Source organism: Heptranchias perlo, chromosome 11, assembly GCF_035084215.1.
Source record: "Heptranchias perlo isolate sHepPer1 chromosome 11, sHepPer1.hap1, whole genome shotgun sequence".
Taxonomy (NCBI): domain Eukaryota; kingdom Metazoa; phylum Chordata; class Chondrichthyes; order Hexanchiformes; family Hexanchidae; genus Heptranchias; species Heptranchias perlo.
This window is the reverse complement of record NC_090335.1, coordinates 17,428,475-17,447,762: the sequence shown is the minus strand read 5'-3', so window position 1 is coordinate 17,447,762 and position 19,288 is coordinate 17,428,475. Positions and strand designations below refer to the sequence as shown.

At 46.3% G+C, this 19,288-nt stretch overlaps 2 protein-coding genes across 2 annotated transcripts; one reads left to right on the top strand and one right to left on the bottom strand.

Annotated features, from left to right (window-relative positions):
* The first annotated feature begins 3,204 nt into the window (after window positions 1–3,204).
* Window positions 3,205–3,914, top strand: LOC137326899 (putative claudin-24). Its single transcript, XM_067992283.1, has one exon. The coding sequence runs from the start codon at window positions 3,264–3,266 to the stop codon at window positions 3,912–3,914; it is 651 nt and encodes a 216-aa protein (XP_067848384.1). The 5' UTR covers window positions 3,205–3,263.
* A 7,720-nt stretch (window positions 3,915–11,634) lies between these two features.
* On the bottom strand, window positions 11,635–12,432 carry cldn34a (claudin 34a). Its single transcript, XM_067993448.1, has one exon. The coding sequence runs from the start codon at window positions 12,430–12,432 to the stop codon at window positions 11,635–11,637; it is 798 nt and encodes a 265-aa protein (XP_067849549.1).
* Window positions 12,433–19,288: the final 6,856 nt, after the last annotated feature.

Here is a 19,288-nt window from a genome sequence, read left to right as displayed (position 1 = left end):
TTTTACTACGTTAAAGGCGCTATATAAATGCAAGTTGTTGTTGTTACATGTATTAAGATACAAACAGTTAACACCCTCATATGCACCATTTTCCACCATTTTAATGGCTGTTAACCCATGAGCACTTTCATTAAAATAGCAAACAAAGGAATTTCCAATGAATGCATTAAGTGATCGTGCACTAATACTTCTACAGTCAAATAGGTTGAAGCATTGCTGCTGATGTATAGAATTATGCAACATCAACATTCACTTTCAATATGAAAACTGTCTTACCCTTACTGAACGTTTGTAAACTTTCTGAAAATACTTTGAAGAAACTCGTAGATGCAGAGAGACCATTTATCATTTGACAATGTAGAACCCATAAAAATTTTCTTAATCCTTCAGCCAGATATTCCTACCTTAGTCTCCGTCTTATTCTGTAATAATCAGACTTTTTGAAAACACCCAGAAATGCAATAATCTCTACTTATTAATAGCAACGTTAACCTTTAGAAACTCAGACTATATTAACAGATGTTATTCATGGAGGGAAGCTGATCGTGATAATCGTGAATATTAGTCCACAAAAGGGTCAATTTTCCTGCCGCAGAGCTTTGCACAATGGCAATCTGGGTGCAAAGGTCAACCCTGGATGTAACAAGATAGGATCAGAAGTAGGCCATTCAGCCCATAGAGCCTATTCTGCCATTCAATTAGATTATGGCTGATCTGCACCTCAACTCCATTTACCTGTCTTTGCTCCAAACCCCTTGGATTTGTGTCCTATGCGATTTTACGTCCATTGAGCGTGAAGACATCAGTGTCTGACACTCTGTATCGAGCACTAAAATTTATTCCAACCATTCTGAAGCCAGAGAGGGTGAAATTCAACTTTGGCAGGGCGCAAAATGGGTGGTTATACACCCCGTCCAATAATCGGCCGGCCGATCTGCCGGCGTCGGTTTTGCGCCCCTTCCAAAGTTGAATTTCATCCCCCCCACCAACTGTGAAGGAAAACCTGCTTTTCCCTATTCTGATTCAAAATCCAGGTGTCCTAAATTGTTCTTCCACCTTCAATATGGGCCTTTGAAAATATTCCATTTGCTCTCAGTTGAGGTCCTGGCAAACAATTTCCCCCAGTCGATCTGTTTTAGCTCTTCCCTCATATCCTTGTAGCTGGCCTTTTCAAAATCATACACCTGGGCATTGGTCCCGGGCAGGGATGGATCCAAAGTTATATCAAACTTGGTCATATTATGGTTAGAGTCATCCAGAGGTACCTCGACTTCTATTTTCTGTGCACTATAGGGGTTCATTACCATTACCAAACTGAGCCGAGTATGATTTCTAATGGCTTCCCCCGACACAATGGGTCATGAAATAATCATGCATTCTATTTACCAATTCTGGCTCTAAACTATTTAGGTATTTCCAATCTATATTTGGTGAGTTGAAATCTTCCATTTCATAGAACTGTTCTTTTTTCACATGTCCTCCTTAACTCAAAGTATTCTGTCCCCTCTTCAGGAACGGCTTTTGCCTGGGGGGGAAGAAAGAGAGGTGAGGGTGGGAAACCCCATTAAAGGTTCCATTTGAGTCCCCTCGAGATCAATTTACCTCAATCCTTAAACTTATCACTGGATCGCTCGGGGGGGCCTGATTGACCAGGGGGTCTTGTGACTCAATCGGGGGTTCCTGACTGGCTCCGGGGGGGGGGCCAACTGACTCAATCGGGGGTCCATGCAATTGATCCTAACACCATCCCTGCCCCACTTGTTCTCAGCTGCCGGTCGGCTGCACGTCCCCCAAGGGAGATTCTCCACTTGAGCCTGGAGCCCATATTAGGAAATTGTGCACCCCAGCTTCTAATCTGCCGTTTATTAAAGAATAACGCACAGAAAATCATGGACTGCAATTTCCCGATATGCCTTCGCCAGAAGCTTTGAAATTTAAAAAAAATCTTTTCCCCACGTGTAATTTTAGAGGAAAGAACTTGCATTACTATAGAGTCTTTCATGTCCTCAGGACACCCCAAAGCGCTTTACAGCCAATGAATGACTGACGAAGTGTAGTCACTGTTGTAATGTAGGAAACACAGCAGCCAACTTGCACACAGCAAGATCCCACAAACAGCAAATGAATGACTAACCAGATAATCTGATTTAGCAATGTTGGTTGAGGGATAAATATTGGCTACAACATCAGGAGAACTCCCCTGCTCTTCTTCGAAACCGTGCCACGGAAACTTTTACGTCCACCTGAGAGGACAGACGGGGTCTTGGTTTAACGTCTCATCCAAAAAAACGGCACCTCCAACAGTGCAGCTCTCCCTCAGTACTGCACTGGATTGTCAGCCTGAATTACGTACTCAGGTCTGGAGTGGGATTTCTGACTCAGAGGCGAGAGGGCACACATTTATTAAACTGCGAAGGAGACTGGGAAGTGAACAAGTTGAATTTTTACGACAATCCCACAGCTTCATGGTCCCTTTTACCAATACCAGCTTTTTAAAAAAAAACTGAATTCAAATTCTGATGGTGGGATTTGAACTCACGTTCTCTGGATCACTAGTCCAGTAACATAACCACCGTCACTGGTGTAATGTGGGGAAATAATTCCCCTCTGTACCTCAGGGATGCTCAGGCTAATTGTCACAACCCTATTTCTACTGCATCTATCTGGCTGGACCTGGAACCTCTCTATGGGCAATTACCAACTCAGTTGTCACAGGAGCAGAGAAAAATATTTTTTACAATATTAAACAAATTTAAATTTTCAGGCTTGACATCAGCTCCACTCAGAAACTGACATTAGTGCAATTGTATGATAAACCAATACATCAAGTTAAAATAAGTGCAAACATAGTACAATAGTGCTTTCTTGTAAGTCAATTAAAATTTTCCCTCGCAGTCCCCAGTGTTGGAAAATTTTGCAACTGCACAAAACTTGAGTTGTCACCTAATTAGTGTTCCTCATTAGTCTTTTGAATTTAAGCAAACATGCTGTTTAAAAACCAACATCTTTTGTTCGTTTCAGACTTTTGGCTTCAAGCGCCCCAGATGGGAGCTTCACGAGCAAACGCAGTCCAAGAAAGGTAGAGCAAATGTCAAGGGGCTGGAGTGACTTCAGTAAATCTGCTTTGGATGGAGTTTCAGAATTGCTGTCCTCTAAGAAGGGGCTGACACGCACTTTTATTAAACCGTGTATCACAGGAACCAGCTTCTCAGTTGCTGCCCTCCGATGCTGATAGACCTTCAGGAAGACACAGGGACGACAAGATGAGGTCAAGACTTTGCGTATATCAACTTGTGGGGTTTTCTCTATCGTTTCTTGGATGGCTGTGCTCTTTGGTAGCCACGGTGCTACCGCAGTGGCTCATTTTGAACACTGACTTGATACTGACCGAGACATTTTCCATTGGCATCTGGGAAACATGTGTTGCTCAGGATGAAGGTGCAGTCCAGTGCAAGGGGTACGATAGTCTTCTCAATCTGCCACATGACATTCAGCTGGCTCGAATTCTCATGTGTGTGTCCGTTGCACTTGGCCTGCTGAGCTTGCCGCTCTCACTCTGTGGATCAACGTGCATCACCTGCTTCAGAGATGACGGGGCTGCCAAGGGAAGGTTAGCGGTCAGCGGCGGAGTGTTCTTCCTTCTGGCAGGAGTCACGACCCTTGCCCCGGTGTCCTACATGGCCCACGTGACGGTGGTCAAGTTCTGGGATCCCACTGTCCCCGAGTTTGTTCCACGTTGGGAGTTTGGCCAAGCTCTCTTTGTCGGTTGGCTTGGTAGCTTCCTTCTCCTGCCTGGTGGTCTAATGCTAATCACTTCGCAGTGCTGCTTCAGACAACCCAAGGCCAACATCCAGCTGAAGGCACCACTAGAAACTGTGAAGAGGGTGTCATGGCACAAAATGGAGTATGTCTAATTATAAATGGTGTCTCCTTTAGGATACTACATACTAGAAATGGTCTACCTTAATTTGATCTATATTTCTAAAGGTATGCATAAGAAATAGGAGCAGGAGTAGGCCAATCGGCCCCTCGAGCCTGCTCCGCCATTCAATAAGATCATGGCTGATCTGATCCTAACCTCAAATTAAATGCAGTGTGTAGAGTTTAAAGGTCACTCAATTTTCTACACCTCTTGAATTCAGTTTTGCCTGTACCTTGCACTATATGCCTGTTCTTCTCCACAGGCAGCTCGTTAACCTATTTAGTAACATTGTGACCCATAATGATGCAGCATTGAGCCTAGGCACCAGGTCACCTGATTGCCATCTCAGCTGAAGTGTTGTATTCTGGTCTCCGCTCACTGGGATTGTCTGGAGTGGGGTTTGAACCCTTCACCTTATGACTCAAAGGTAGCAATGCTACTTATTAAGCCCAAGGCTCAGTCCCCTGAAGCATGGCATTTTGTGTGACCAACACCTGTATTAGAGGCTTTAAGGTACTTGCATCACATCAACAGATGCAAGATACTGTGACATTTTCAGTTTTGCTGCTGTTGTCACAAGAGTTTGTTGACGGTGTGGTCTGTGCTGATAACGTACAACAATCAGTCCGCAGCACATATCCAAATCGAGAAGCGTATGGGAAACCCACCCATCCTGTGTATGTTTGGCACACCTACTGTACCAGGCCTCCAATAAACACCTAGCAATCTCAGTCTTTAAAATTCCAACTGATCTAAAACCCACAGTCTTTTGGGGGAGAGAATTCTAGATTTCTACTACCCTTTGTGTGAAAAAGTGCTTCCCGATTTCACTCCTAAATTGCCTGGCTCTAATTTTAAGATTGTGTCCCCTTGTTCTGGATTCCCCCACTAGAGGAAATAGTTTCTCTGTATCTACTCTATCGAATCCCTTTATCATTTTAAACACCTCGATGAGATCACCCCTCACACTTCTATATTTTTGTACCCCTCATACATACCCCTCAAGATAAGGGGTCAGCCATTTAGGACTGAGATGAGGAAAAATTTCATTCACTCAGAGGATTTTGAATCTTTGGAATTCTCTATTCCAGAGGGCCGTGGAAGCTCAGTCATTGAGTATATTCAAGGCTGAGATCGATAGATTTTTGGACATTAAGAGCATCAAGGGATATGAGGATAGGGCGGGAAAGTCGAGATAGATCAGCCATGATCTTATTGAACGGTGGAGCAGGCTTGAGGGCCGTTTGGCCTAACTCCTGCTCCTATTTCTATGCATCTCTTTTGAGTTTTGTGATTGGAGAAATAAGAATTAGCGGTCTGTTAGTGGGTAGAAACCGGATTGATGGACCAGTTCCAACTAATTCCACAATGTTTGTAGCTATGAAGAACGAAGATTGGATTCCTAGGTACAAATCTGTGGCCTGGTACAAAATGGTGTTTGTGCTCACACAACTAACAGGAAATATTGTGAATGGTGAGAAAACAACGGCACTTTCTTTATGATGGGGTCAAATTTGCACTGTTATCAATTATAGCTAAGCTCATTAAAATGGAAAAAAAATGCTCGTCTTAAGCGAGTGCTTTAATGCAATGTATGATATCCATTGCTTCAACGTTGAGTATAGAAGATTGAGGGATGATCTAATCGAGCTGTTAAACTGTTAAAGGGATTCGATAAGGTAGCTACAGAGAAACTATTTCCTCTGGTGGGGGAATCCAGAGCAAGGAGAAATAATCTTAAAATTAGAGCTAGGCCATTCAGGAGTGAAATCAGGAAGCACTTTTTCACACAAACGGGACGTAGAAATCTGGAATTCTCTCCAGTGGATACTGGGGGACAAATGAAGCTTTCAAGACCGAGATCGATAGATTTTTGTTAGGTAAGGTTATCGAGGGATATGGAGCTAGGGTGGGTAAACAGAGTTGAGATATAGATCAGCCTGATCTAATTGAATGGCAGAATAGGCCCAAGGGGCTGAATTGCCTCCTCCTGCTCCCACATACAAAAATTACTGCTTTCTGTCTTGTATATCCTCTGATACATGTGGGCCTGTGACCAGTAAAATATTTTGATGTTATAATTAATAATTGTGGGTCCTTGATAATTGATGAATTACACTTTTCTTTAAATGATACAGGCACTGTGTTTTAAAGTACGTATTGATCTCTGTGAGGGATATTCACCGGGGGAGAAATAAAGATGCATGAGGTATCGCCATCAAGCAACCTCTGGGTCAGGTACAACTGTGGCCGGATACAGAGTAATGGCCTGGATTTTTCCGCTATTGGGGAATTCTGGCACACCTCCAACAAGGCGGAAGTAATGCCCGTCACAAAGGATATGCCCCGACCTCAACTGATTCGACACAGTCAGGGTCATTGACCTTTCTCAGGTGGGCTTTCTGCCTCCGATGGGAAGTCTGCCTGGAGGGGAAGGAGTAGGGCGGAGAATGACTGTGACAGTACTTTACCACAGAAAAAGAACAAACTTGCATTTATACAGCGCCTTTCAGAACCTCAGGATGTCCCAATGTGCTTTATAGCCAATTAAGTACTTTTGAAGTGTAGTCACTGTTGTAATGTAGGAAACATGGCAGCCAATTTGCACACAGCAAGCTCCCACAAACAGCAATGAGATAAATGACCAGATAATCGGTTTTAGTGATGTTGGTTGAGGGATAAATATTGGCCAGGACACCAGGGAGAACTCCCCTTCAAAATAGTACCATAGGATCTTTTATGTCCACCTGAGAGGGCAGACGATTTAATGTCTCATCAGAAAGATGTCACGTCCAACAGTGCAGCACTCCCTCAGTACTGCCTAGATATTATGCTCAAGTCTCCAGAGTGGTTCTATGAACCCACAACTATCTGACTCATAGGCAAGAGCGCTACCAATTGAGCCACAGCTAACACTCAGTATTTCCCTTACCCACTGCAGCTGGATAAATAGATATCACGGCTGTATAAACGATTGTCGTTTCTGAATTCTCTGTATTAACAAAAAACATGCAAGTGCTATAATCACCCCCTTTGTTTTTCTGGCCCTATTTCTCTCTGAGCAAGCCTCTCGTCTCTGAAGTACAAATAAGCTTTTGAAAATAGTTTTCCTGTTGAACCTTACCTCTAAAAAAGTTCTAAAATACGTGCTCCTGTTTGTTTTGATACCATTTGGAGAAACAAACTCAGAATTTCAGGCTTAGGGAAAACATACTTGAAGCTATTGCATTGAGAGATTCACAATGGTGCATTCTAGGACTCTTCCACACGTACATGCTCAGACTGTAGCACCCTGACCATTGCAGACACAGGGGTTGCTCTTAACTCTCTTCACCCGGCAAATGATAGGTCTGGGAAGAATTTCAACTCAAACCTTAAGCCTTTCAGAGTAAAAAATGGAAATGAAGGGATTCAAAGGCACGAAAGAGAATTTTACAAGTAAGTTTAATCATGTTATTCTGAAATATGTTGTTATTATGTTAGAAACGATGTTGTAGCCCCATGTCCCTGAATGTGCCGTTTCCCCTCAAAGCACAAGTTTGCACTCTTCAATAGTCCCCTAGATATTGGAATTTGTGAGAAAGAAATGGCAGAGCAAAGGTTTTTGGAAATACACTTTGGAATAATTTGATTGGTTTAGTTTTATTTTATTGGTAGATTATCATCATATCTCAGGATTATTGAGTTCCCATTTGTTGCAGCAAAAAGATCTGGAAAAACTTTTAAGTAAATTGAGTAACTTTAAGTAACTTTTAAGCTTTTATGCTTTTTTTAAAATGAGTAGATTCTGGTCACAGTAATACAGCACTGATCTACTCATGTTTTAGGAAAATCAAACTTGAGCTAAATATTGCAAGAGATTGGCATGTGTTGGGCCCAATGCCTGCAGCAACCCATCGTGCTCAGAAAACATCCTTCTTTTAAAACCTGAGACCTACATTCAGCAGATAATGGACATGAACTGGCCCCCTGGGCAGCCGGTTCCTTTTCCCTCTTTGTTCCCTCCAACCCCTCCTCCTGCTCACTTGTGCTCGGTGCATTGCCCAGTGGGCGGGTGATCTGCTTCGTGCGGTGAGGACCAACATTTACTCCATGGTCCCAGTCTTAAGACAAAGACATCCATGAGTTCTCTGCACTTGGTATATGAGGCGAGGATTAAGGGGCCGCGGCGGGGTGGGGGGGGAGTTTAAAGGTGACAGTTCAGCATGGAGAAAAGGAGCCTTGTTTTATCCTTGCCTTCCAAGAAGATCTGGGAGTCATTGGAGAGTTTCGCTGAGCAGAGAAAGCAGAGTAATATTTGACATGGTTGGACCAGATCGGGTGATGAATGACAAGCCCAGTTATGTGGCAGGTGACCATGAGTTGGTGGCCCTCCGAGTGAAGATGGAGACTGTACATGATAGAACGACAGCAAATTATTTGTTGGGAACAAAGGTGTCGAAGGGACAGGCAAAGAAAGAAAGTACTTGCATTTATATAGCACCTTTTACAACCTCAGGACGTTCCAAAGCCAAAGAAGTACCTTTACAGTGAAGTCACTGTTGTAACACGGGAAACGCAGAAGCCAATTTGCACACAGCAAGGTCCCATAAACAGCAATGTGACAATGACCAGTTAATGTTTTAGTGGTGGTTGAGGGATAAAATATTGGCCAGAACACCCCCGCTCTTCTTTGAAATCGTGACATGGGATCTTTTACATCCACCTGAAATGGCAGACACAACTGAAAGACGGCACTCCCAACAGTGTGGCACTCCCTCAGTGCTGCACTGGGAGTATCAGCCTGGATTTTGTGCTCAATTCTCTGGAGCGGGACTTGAACCCACAACCTTCTGACTCAGAGGTGAGAGTGCTACCCACTGAGCCACACCTGATGAGCAGTTAAGTAGATCAACAGCATCAGAGGTGGATGGCCGAGAAGGACGAATTGGGAGTTTGAGAGTGAATTAGGGAGAGGTTTTTGCGGGCGGACAGTAAAGGTTGTGGGTTTGGGGGTGGTAATGGAGATAAAGGAAGTTTACAGAGATAACTTTGTTGGTGACCGAGTGAAGGGGCCACAGGTGATGGCAAGGTTGAGGGTGTGGCTGGGGGAGTTTATGTGAGGAGTGAGGTTGAATGAGGACAGGAAGGCTGGAGGAAAGGGGTTGAACAGATTTTAGGTGGAGGTTGAAATCACCAAGTGTGAGGAGTTGATCAGTGAGGGACATAGGGCTTGGGAGGGCTGTACTAGGTGAGCATTTTAAATAAGAGGCGTGGCGCGGAGGTGGGGGGGAGTGAGGGGGAGGATGAGGTGTTCAAGTTGCCAAAGAAATATGCGGAGAGGTCAAAGTGGGTCTTGCCAATACAAGCTATGCTGCCACCCTGATTTGGTTGGAGCAAGTAACAGAACGTATAGGCAGGTGGGGCGCCTTCACTGAGGAGGAGGGAGTCACTTGCCTGTAAGCAGGTTTCCGATGATAAACAGTGAGTGTCTGCAGGCTATTTGATCATGGGAGCATCACAAGCCAAGCCCACCCATGACCCCAAATCCATACTTCACGCGGGGGTGAGTAGCAGGTACCCTGATCAAATTCCCCTCCTGTCACTCTGGCTGAGACCAGGGATCGGAGTTGGGATCTTCCTAGTTTGTGTGTCTCAGCCACTCAATGCCTTAAGAAACCAAGCAAATAGGTGAGCCTGGCTAAGATAAGCTTACGAGTGAGCAGAGCAGGTGATTTATTTGATGTGCATGTGCTTAGGCCACTAAAGCTATAGTGATCGTTGCCCTCTAGTGGAGCCCCAGGAACTGCTAGTGAACAGTGGAAGAAATGCAGGTTTAATTCCTGAACCCAACTAGTCAAATATTCAATAAGAGGAAGAAGATTAAGTTATACATATCTCCAACCTGCTGTACCAATGGATTAATACAATGTGGGTTCAAGACTGCGCTACAGTAAATTCTCAGGCTTAACTGTGCCATCACTTTTAAGATTATGGCCTAGGAATGAGTCTGGCCCATCTTCGGGCCTGAACGGAGAGGCCTGAGGATCGATGTAAATTGGCCCCCGGGCCTTATCACCATACTCAGCGTGAGACTCCGGCGCTGGGTTGCACCTCCACAGACAGCTCTCCCGAGCCAAGGGATCAATGTCAGGCCACCTGCCTCGCCAGCAGAGGCCCTCAGGGAGGTGGGATCGGGGCGGACTACATCGGGGGAAAGATGGTGACTCCTGTGGAGTCGGTGGGGTGGGGGGGAGCACTCTTACTCCTCCTGGCTCCAAAGGATGTTTATTTTAAAATAATACATTTTTAATCACTTACCTCTTGTTCTTGGCCTCGGTGGGGGGGGGGGGGTGAAGGATCTTGAGCGGGGCAGGCCCAACATCTGACCCAATCATCGTCCCTGAATTTAGAAATGGGGTCCTTTAACAGGTGTTCTGCCCTTAATTGACCTATGTAAGGGGTCAAACGCCTGCGTTAGGCGTCCGGCTGAGACGCCTAAAAAAAGGCCGCCATGAATTGAGCAGCGGGACCAACCCCTGCGTAGATTGGGCGCACACCGTCCCATTGCTAAATTGGTGTGCTTTGCACCTGTTTTACGCCCGCAAGTGGACACTAGGTTCAACCTCACAGGGAGGGGAAGGAGATCACAGGGACCATCACTCATACTGCTCATGTGCAGCCTCTAGTGGCTGATGGAACAACATAGGCAGAGAACAGGAAACAGGGTGCCTGCCTGCCCTGTTGGCTGGGGATGGTGTACGATGCAAAGAGACATCAGGTTAAGGTCGCCAACTCTGGTTGGACGTATTCCTGGAGGTTCTATCACATGACCTCCCACCTCCAACTGCCCCCATCCAGTGAAACAGCCTTTTTCATCATCTCCAATATTTTTATAACTAATAAACAAAATTGTTCAAAGACAATGAAAAAAAACCACACACCGTTTTGTTATGCTTTTTCTCCTGGGGTTTTTTTTTCCTCGCAGGAGATTAATCTTTAATACCTGGAGGCTCCAGGACAATCCTGGACGGTTGGCAACAGAGGTGGCCCTTCATAATTCATTTAGGGCTCTCGTCATTAGTTTAAGAGACAGGTTAGTGAAAGTTCCCTTTGGTCTACCCTCCGTTTGTTTATATGTTGTAGCTGAAACTTCCTTAAATATTCAGATTAACTAACAAGTACAGCAAAAGTCACAGAATGAGACAAAAATGTCCAAGAAAATCATAGCTCTTCTTAATTCTGGACAATATCTAAGTGTCAGCCATGGCTCAGTGGGTAGCACTCTAAGTCAGAAGGTTGTGGGTTCAAATCTCACCCCAGATACTTAAGCATAAAATCCAGGCTGACATGCCAATGTAGTACTGGGGGAGTGCTGTACTGTCGGAGGTGCCATCTCTCAAATGAGATTTTAAACTGAGGTGGACGTAAAACAGCAGGGCTGGTGTCCTGGCCAATATTTATCCCTCAACCAACATCACTAAAAACAGATTATCTGGTCATTATTTCATTTCTGGTTTTCGGACCTTGCTGTGGGAAAATTGGCATCAAACCCAGTCTTGACCAAGTTGTTGGCAGATGTAAAATGTGGCATGCAGTCACAGGGCAGACTTAATCCACTTTCTAAAACTTGCTCGGTTCCCACAAAAACTGCACAATGTCTAATCCTCGGCCGGCAATCCGTGCTTTGCTACGGCTTTTAGTTCAGGCTTTCCAAAGCCCCTCTGTAATCCTTAAAGCTTGTCCTCGGAACTAAATGCCCGATTGTCCGTTCCATGCCTGGAAAGGGAATGTTCGGAGAGGCTCTTCGCTAACGAACAGCTCTCTGTTTGAAACGTGCCCCCAGAGACCAGGCTGATGTCGTCGGAAAAGTCATCAGCGTCCGCGGTGGAAGGGTGCACTTTGAGACCCGCAGGCCGCCTGTAACTCACCAGGAGGATCCCGGCGAGGAGGAGCAGGGCGGATGAGAAAATGGCCACGTAGACAGCCGCTCCCGCCTCCTGCGCCCACGGTGAGCCGGGCAGGTGGAAGTGAGGCGGAAACTCGATGCCCCGGTTACTCACCACAGAGCTCAAGTTCCAGGCGGCGGGGATTGCCACGCAGACGCAGGCCAGCAGGTGGAGGCTCCCGCCTGCCGTCAGCGCCACCTTGATCTGCCGGAGGGGGCGCTCGCCGCCAAAGTAGACGTTCCTCAGCCCGTAGACGGTGGCGGCTTTCCCCAGGGCCCCCGCGACCACGGCCGCCAGCATCAGGCCCTGCGCCACGGTGATCTCAAGCGGGACAAACGCATCCAGTGCGCCCATCCTCTGACAGGACATCATCCGAAAACGCGGAGTGGTCAGCGCGCTGCTGAAGAAGCAAACCCTCCAGATCCCGACCCAGGCCACGCCGGAGGTGATCGCCGCAGAACGCACGTGCCACACTCTCCACTGAACCAGCCCCGCGGCAATGGCCGATCCAATCCAGCCCACCACGCCCAGCACAAACCCCACCAGCTGGGGGGCAGCGACGCTGTTGGATTGGCTCCCCATCACCCCGAGCTCATCGGCTTGGGCTAGAGGGGGGGGGGGGGTTTTTGAGTCGTTAAAAACAAGATTCCCAAATACGCGAGGACCCGGTGAGAGCAAGTCAGCCGCCAGCTCGCTGCCGATAAGGAACTGAAGGTGTTTCGTTTCTTAATTTTAAGCTCCTCCACTTTGGGTTGCCTGGATACGCTGTAAACATAGAAAACGACATAGAAAGCAGGAGTGAGCTCGGCTCATGGAGCCTTTGTTAACGCTGCCTTCGTCTTCATCAGCTGTCACTGTTACTTAGCACATTGCATTAAACTAACATCCAAGCCAATTCACACGTGGCAATTAAAAGCCTTTTCCTGCACCCAACAGCGCAATAGACTATAATCTGGAATGTGCTGCCTGAAAGGGCGGTGGAAGCAGATCCAACAGCAACTTTCAAAAGGGAATTGGATAAATACTTGAGAGGGAAAAATTTGCAGGGATATGGGGAAAGAGCAGAGAAGAGTGGGACTAATTGGATAGCTCTTTCAAAGAGCCGGCACAGGCACGATGGGCCAAACGGCCTCCTTCTGTGCTGTATGATTCTAATGCGGCCAGCTATCTAACACCAAGCTGTGCTCTCAGTTTTCGTAGGCCCGAGAGGGCCTGCTGTGCTGGAAGAAGCAGCAAGTAGGATTTCCCTTTGTTTCTGGGTCCCTTATAGTTGTAAAGGGCACTCTTTTAGTTATGAGGGAGGTTTACTCAGTCGTGGCTCCTGTACAAGTACATCGTGCTTAATACTGGGCACGAGCCCAATGGCATGATCAACTGCAATAAGTCCTAATCTATCACTCTCTGCCTTTGATTAACACCAGAGAGGAAATGATGGATTAAAGGTGTAAAGATAGAGGTATGGTGGTGTACGGCTATGTTACTGGACTAGTAATCCATGAGACCCTGAGTTAAAATCCCACTAGGGCAGTTTGAGAATCTGAATTCAGTTTACTGGTATCAGTAAAAGTGACCATGGAACTGTGGATTGTTGTAAAAACCCAACTGGTTCACTAATGCCCTTTAGGGAAGGAAACCTGCCGTCCTTACCCAGTCTGGTCTATATGTGACTCCAGTCCCACACCAATGTGGTTGACTTTTAACTGCCTTCGGGGAGCGGGCAGGAAATTGGACATGAATTTAGATTTGAGATTAGGATCAGATCAGCCATGATCTTTTTGAATGGCGGAGCAGGCTCGAGGGGCCGATTGGCCTACTCCTGCTCCTATTTCTTATGTTCTTATGAAATGGCCTAGAAAGTCACTCAGTTGTATCAAGACTGCTATAATGAATAAGACGACCCACCACCACCTTCTCAGGGCAACTAGGGATGGGCAATAAATGCCGGCCTTATGACACCCACATCCTGGCAATGAATTTTTTAAAACCCAGAAGTTAGAACTTATTATACTGAAAGTGCGTATCTCAGAGGCTGGTTAGAACAGCTTGAGGATGCTGAAATAAAATATATCACCCCTCACCATTACATTAACTCCGAGAACAATTATCCTGCCTCATGGTAAAGTTTGCTGATATTGCTATTTTTACTTTCGTTTTATTTTTTTGCCGCCTCCATTTTAAGCCATTGCAGGCTGCTCCTCCAGGTAAAGTCCAGATAATCTGAGCTTTGTACTCCTTATGACTCCAACAATGTCCCTCTCATCAGCCAACAGAAGTTGCGACTCAGGTGGTGTGTGTGTGTGTGTGTGTACACACGCAAGATTCTATAGATTCTGGAATGGATCCTGCAGTTTGGAGGGTGGCAAATGTAACCCCACTATTTAAGAAAGGAGAGAGAAAACAGGGAACGACAGACCTAACATTAGTAGTGAGGAAAATGCTAGAGTCTATTGTAAAGGATGTGATAACTTAGGATGAAGAACACTTAGAAAATAATAATAGGATTTGGCAGAGTCAACATGGATTTATGAAAGGGAAATCGTGTTTGGAGTTCTTTAAGGATGTAACTACTAGAATAGATAAGGGGGAACCAGTGGATGTGGTGTATTTGGATTTTCAGAAGGCTTTCGATAAAGGTCCCACACAGGTTGATGAACAAAGTTAGAGCACATGGAATTGAGGGTAATATACTGGCATGGATTGAGAATTGGTTAACAGACAGAAATCAGAGAGTAGGAATAAATGGGTCTTTTTCAGGTTGGCAGACTGTGACTAGTGGGGTTCTGCCAGGATCAGTGCTTGGGCCCCAGCTATTCACAATACATATCAATGATTTGGATGAGGGAACCAAATGTAATATTTCCAAGTTTGCTGATGACACAAAACTAGGTGGGAATGTGAGTTGTGAGGAGGATGTAACGAGGCTTCAAGGGGATATAGACAGGCTAAGTGAGTGGGCAAGAACATGGCAGATGGAATATAATGTGGAAAAATGTGAAGTTATCAACTTTGGTAGGAAAAACAGAAATGCAGAGTATTTTTTAAATGTTGATAGATTGGGAAATGTTGATGTTCAAAGGGACCTGGATGTCCTCGTACACCAGTCACTGAAAGCAAACATGCAGGTGCAGCAAGCAATTAGGAAGGCAAATGGTATGCTGGCCTTCATTACAAGAGGATTTGAGTACAGGAGTAAAGATGTCTTACTGCAGTCATATAGGGCCTTGGTGAGACCACACCTGGAGTATTGTGTGCAGTTTTGGTCTCCTTACCTAAGAAAGGATATACTTGCCATAGAGGGAGTGCAATGAACGTTCACCAGACTGATTCCTGGGATGGCGGGATTGTTGTATGAGGAGAGATTGAGTAGACTAGGCCTGTATTCTCTAGAGTTTAGAAGAATGAGAGGTGATCTCATTGAAACATACAAAATTCTTACAGGGCTCGACAGGGTAGATGCAGGGAGGATGTTACCCCTGGCTGGGGAGTCTAGAACCAGGGGTCACAGCCTCAGAATAAGGGGTCGGCCATTTAGGACAGAGATGAGGAGAAATTTCTTCACTCAGAGGGTAGAATTCTCTTTGGAATTCTCTACCCCAGAGGGCGGTGGAGGCTCAGTCATTGAATACATTCAAAACAGAGATCGATTAGATTCTAGATATTAAAGGCATCAAGGGATATGGGGATAGTGCAGGAAAACAGCGTTGAGGTAAAAGATCAGCCATGATCTTGTTGAATGGTGGAGCAGGCTCGAGGGGCCGGATGGCCTACTCCTGCTCCCATTTCTTCTGTTCTTAAGGGTGTGTGTGTGAGCGTGTGCATGAGTATGTGTGTGAGCGTGTTTGCACGTGAGCGCATGCATACATGAGCCTGTGTATGGGCGTGTGTGCGTGTGGGAGCGTGAGCACAAATGCGTGAGCACATGCGAGTGTGTATGAGCGCGTGTGCGAGTGTATGAGTGCGTGTGTATGAGCAATGCGCGAGCGTGAGTGTGAGCGAGTGTGTATGTGCGAGCATGTGAGTACGAGAATGGGCACTCTAGCGTCCTGTTAAGGGTTGACGTCCCTACCCAGAGCTGCAGAGGGTTTCAGGAACTCAATTGTTCCCCAAGTAACGGATTGTCAATTCTTATGTCGTAGGAAAAAGATATTGGGCCTAAAATTCCAGGGTTGTGGGAGGGCAGGAGGGCTTGCCAGCCCCAGGGGGCATGAAATTGGGGTGGAACCCGTTTTCACTGAGGCTCCTCCCCACTAAATAAGGCCAACTAAATTCCAGTGGGTGGAGAAAGAGTACGAATCTTCTGACTAGCCCCAAATCAAGGGGTTGTGTCGCCAGGCAAAGGCCATCGATGCCGGAGGGACTGGTTACCAGCAGCAAAAACAAAGCCCCAGTAGCTCCCCGAGGAGCTGAAGATTTAATTGTTGGGCCCTTTTTGGGCCTCCTTTACACTCTCGGAGCTCCGACGGTGCTATTGATGGATCAGGGCTGGCTCCTATGACGGGCCGCTGCAGGAGCGGGCTGCCTACCCTGACCATTTAAATGGCCCCATCCTCCGGGGTTTGGGACAAGGCCTGCGGCCCACTTATGGTCACCAACCCTCCAGGAATTAAAGATCAATCTCCTGGACACTGCTGCGAACAATCCGGGAAAACCATCGTAGGGGCATTAAAAGAATTGTGCGTTTTTATCATTTTCTTTGCACCATTTTGTTTATTAGTTGTAAAAATATTGGAGATGGTAAAAGGGGGCAGGAGGTCACGTGCTGAAACCTCAGAGTTGGCCGACCCTAGGCCTATTCCGTAGGCCGAAGGGGAACTTCGCTCCACCACACTCGCACTGGTTGAGCTGGACCTCCACCACCCCCCTCTGCAATGTCAGGCCCATTGCGTCCAGTAGCTCAGCTTTGGGACAAGCCCATAAGGAAGAGGCAGAGGAATTCAGAGTGCCCCACCCCGCCCGATACCGAGCCGAGCTCCGAAGGTACGTGATTCTGAGAGAAGGTTTCGATATGGCGGTACCAATTTCCCGGCCTGTGCTGCTGGGAGTGCAGGATTGGTGGATTAACCTGAAAGTGTAATGGGAGAACTCTTTAAATGCCTGGGTGGTCTTTGCTGTGGTGAGCCCTTTAATCTCAGGAAGGGTTTTTTGCCCCGTGCAGCCTGTCTCCCACCAAATGCTCAACAGTTAAGAGTTAACAACGCAGCACAATCCATAAATCCTGACAAAGGCTTTAAGCTGCTTCACCATTAAACTCACTGCAGCTCAGCCTGTGAGCTATTTCTTACCGTGTCATTTTAAGCTTCCTCCAGTGGAAAACTTCTATGCCTTTCTCCCAAGATTATAGAATCATACAGCACAGGAGGAGGCCATACAGCCCATCGTGTCTGTGCTAGCTCTTTGATAGAGTTATCCAATTAGTCCCACTCCCCTGCAGCTGAAGTCTACCCTAATCCCCTCCCCCCCCCCATGACAGTGTTGGTAGGTAGTGTTGGGGGAGGGGGAGGGGAAGGGGGACAAAGTTATTCACAGTAAGGCCTTGACCATGAGAGTCAGTGTTCAGGTAATAGTTGTTGAGGATAATTGGGTCAACTGTCATAGGGAACAGCAGCACATCCCACCGCCAGGTTATTGTATATTTAACTTTGTCGATGTGTTTTATTTCACTCATTACCTTCCTCCACCCTCCTCTCCCATCGTGGTTGACTCCTACGAGGCGGCCATCAATAGTTCAGCTGAATGGCCATTTTTCAACGGTGAGTCTGAAGCCTTTAGCTCTGAGAGGCCCAGCTGTCTGCTGCCTTTGAGACATGGGAGGACACTATGAAGATGAGGGGATTGGTGTTCCAGTGCAGTACTGAGGGAGTGCTGGACTGGCGGAGGTGCCGTCTTTCGAGTGAGACGTTAAACCGAGGTCCCATCTGACGTCTCAGTGGACCTAAAAGATCCTATGGCACTATTTCAAAGAAGAGCAGGGGAGTTCTCCCCGGTGTCCTGGCCAATATTCATCCCTCAACCAACATCACTAAAACAGATGATCGGTCCATTATCTCATTGCTGTTTGTGGGACCTTACTGTGTGAAAATTGACTGCTGCATTTCCTACAACAGTGACTACACTTCAAAAATACTTCATTGATTGTAAAGCACTTTGGGACATGCTGAGGTCATGAAAGGCGCTATAGAAATGAAAGTCTTTTTTTCTGAGGGACACACACACACACACACAAACAACGACCCAACCAGCCTCTCAATTCAAGGCCCATTTTTTCCGGCGATCTATTAAAAATAGGTTACATGTGGCCATCCTCAGTGAAGGATGGTGAGTGTCTTCTGGCTTTTAGTTCGGTCCCTTCACACTGAAGTCTATGAACTGAACCAGAGTCAGATCTTTACCTTGAAAAGCCACATTTAGATTGCTCTCCTGTATTCAAAAAATCAGTGTCAGGGCAACTGTGCGTTCCACTGACACGTGTGGATGTGACTAACACAGCTCTAATACAATAACTGATACAATCTAGACCTGGACAAACCGGGCAAGGAGCAGAAGTTTCTGATCAGGCAAAAGGAGTCAAGTCAAAAGACAATCCATGGCACTCCTCTGGTTATTGAGTCAACGGCCTTCAGAGGGCGCCATAGACCACACCGATTACAGGCAAGAAACACTTACAGAACCCGATTTAAGAAGAACATTGAGTATTCCCGCCCTCAGCACTGCTCAGCATGACTACAAAATAACACATTGTTTCTCTAATTCTATCAGGTGCCTGCTCTATATATACACACACGCATACACATACACATACATTCATATACACACACATAAAATGCTTTAGAGATGTGACCATTGTACCTGCCCTTTGTTATCCTGGTTGCTAAAATCACAGTGGATTGACGTACAAACTCCGACATTAGATCTCGAGAGTGGTGCCGTTTGTCTCTGTATAGGAGGATTTCGGATATAGAGGCTGTGGATAACAATCCACTTTCAAAGACAGAACAATTTGTGCACAGCAAGGTCCCACAAACAGCAATGCAATAAATGACCAGATGATCTGTTTTAGTGATGTTGGTTGAAGGATAAATATCGGCCAGAACACCAGAGAACTCCCCTGCTCTTTTTGTTTAGTGTCATGGGATCTTTAACATCCACCTCAGAGGGCAGACATCTCACCCGAAAGACAGCACCTCCAACAGTGCCCATTCCCTCAGTACGGCACTGAAGTGTCAGCCTAGATTTGGTGCCCAAATCTCTGGAGTGGGGCTTGAACCCATGACCTTCATGACTCAGAGGCGAGAGTGACACCACCGAGCCACAGCTGGCGCCAGACTGAAGAAAATTCTCAACTGGTCCTAAGCAATACTATTCTGATGCTTCATCCAGGAATATCAATCATAGAATCATAGAAAGGTTACAGCACAGAAGGAGGCCATTTGGCCCATCG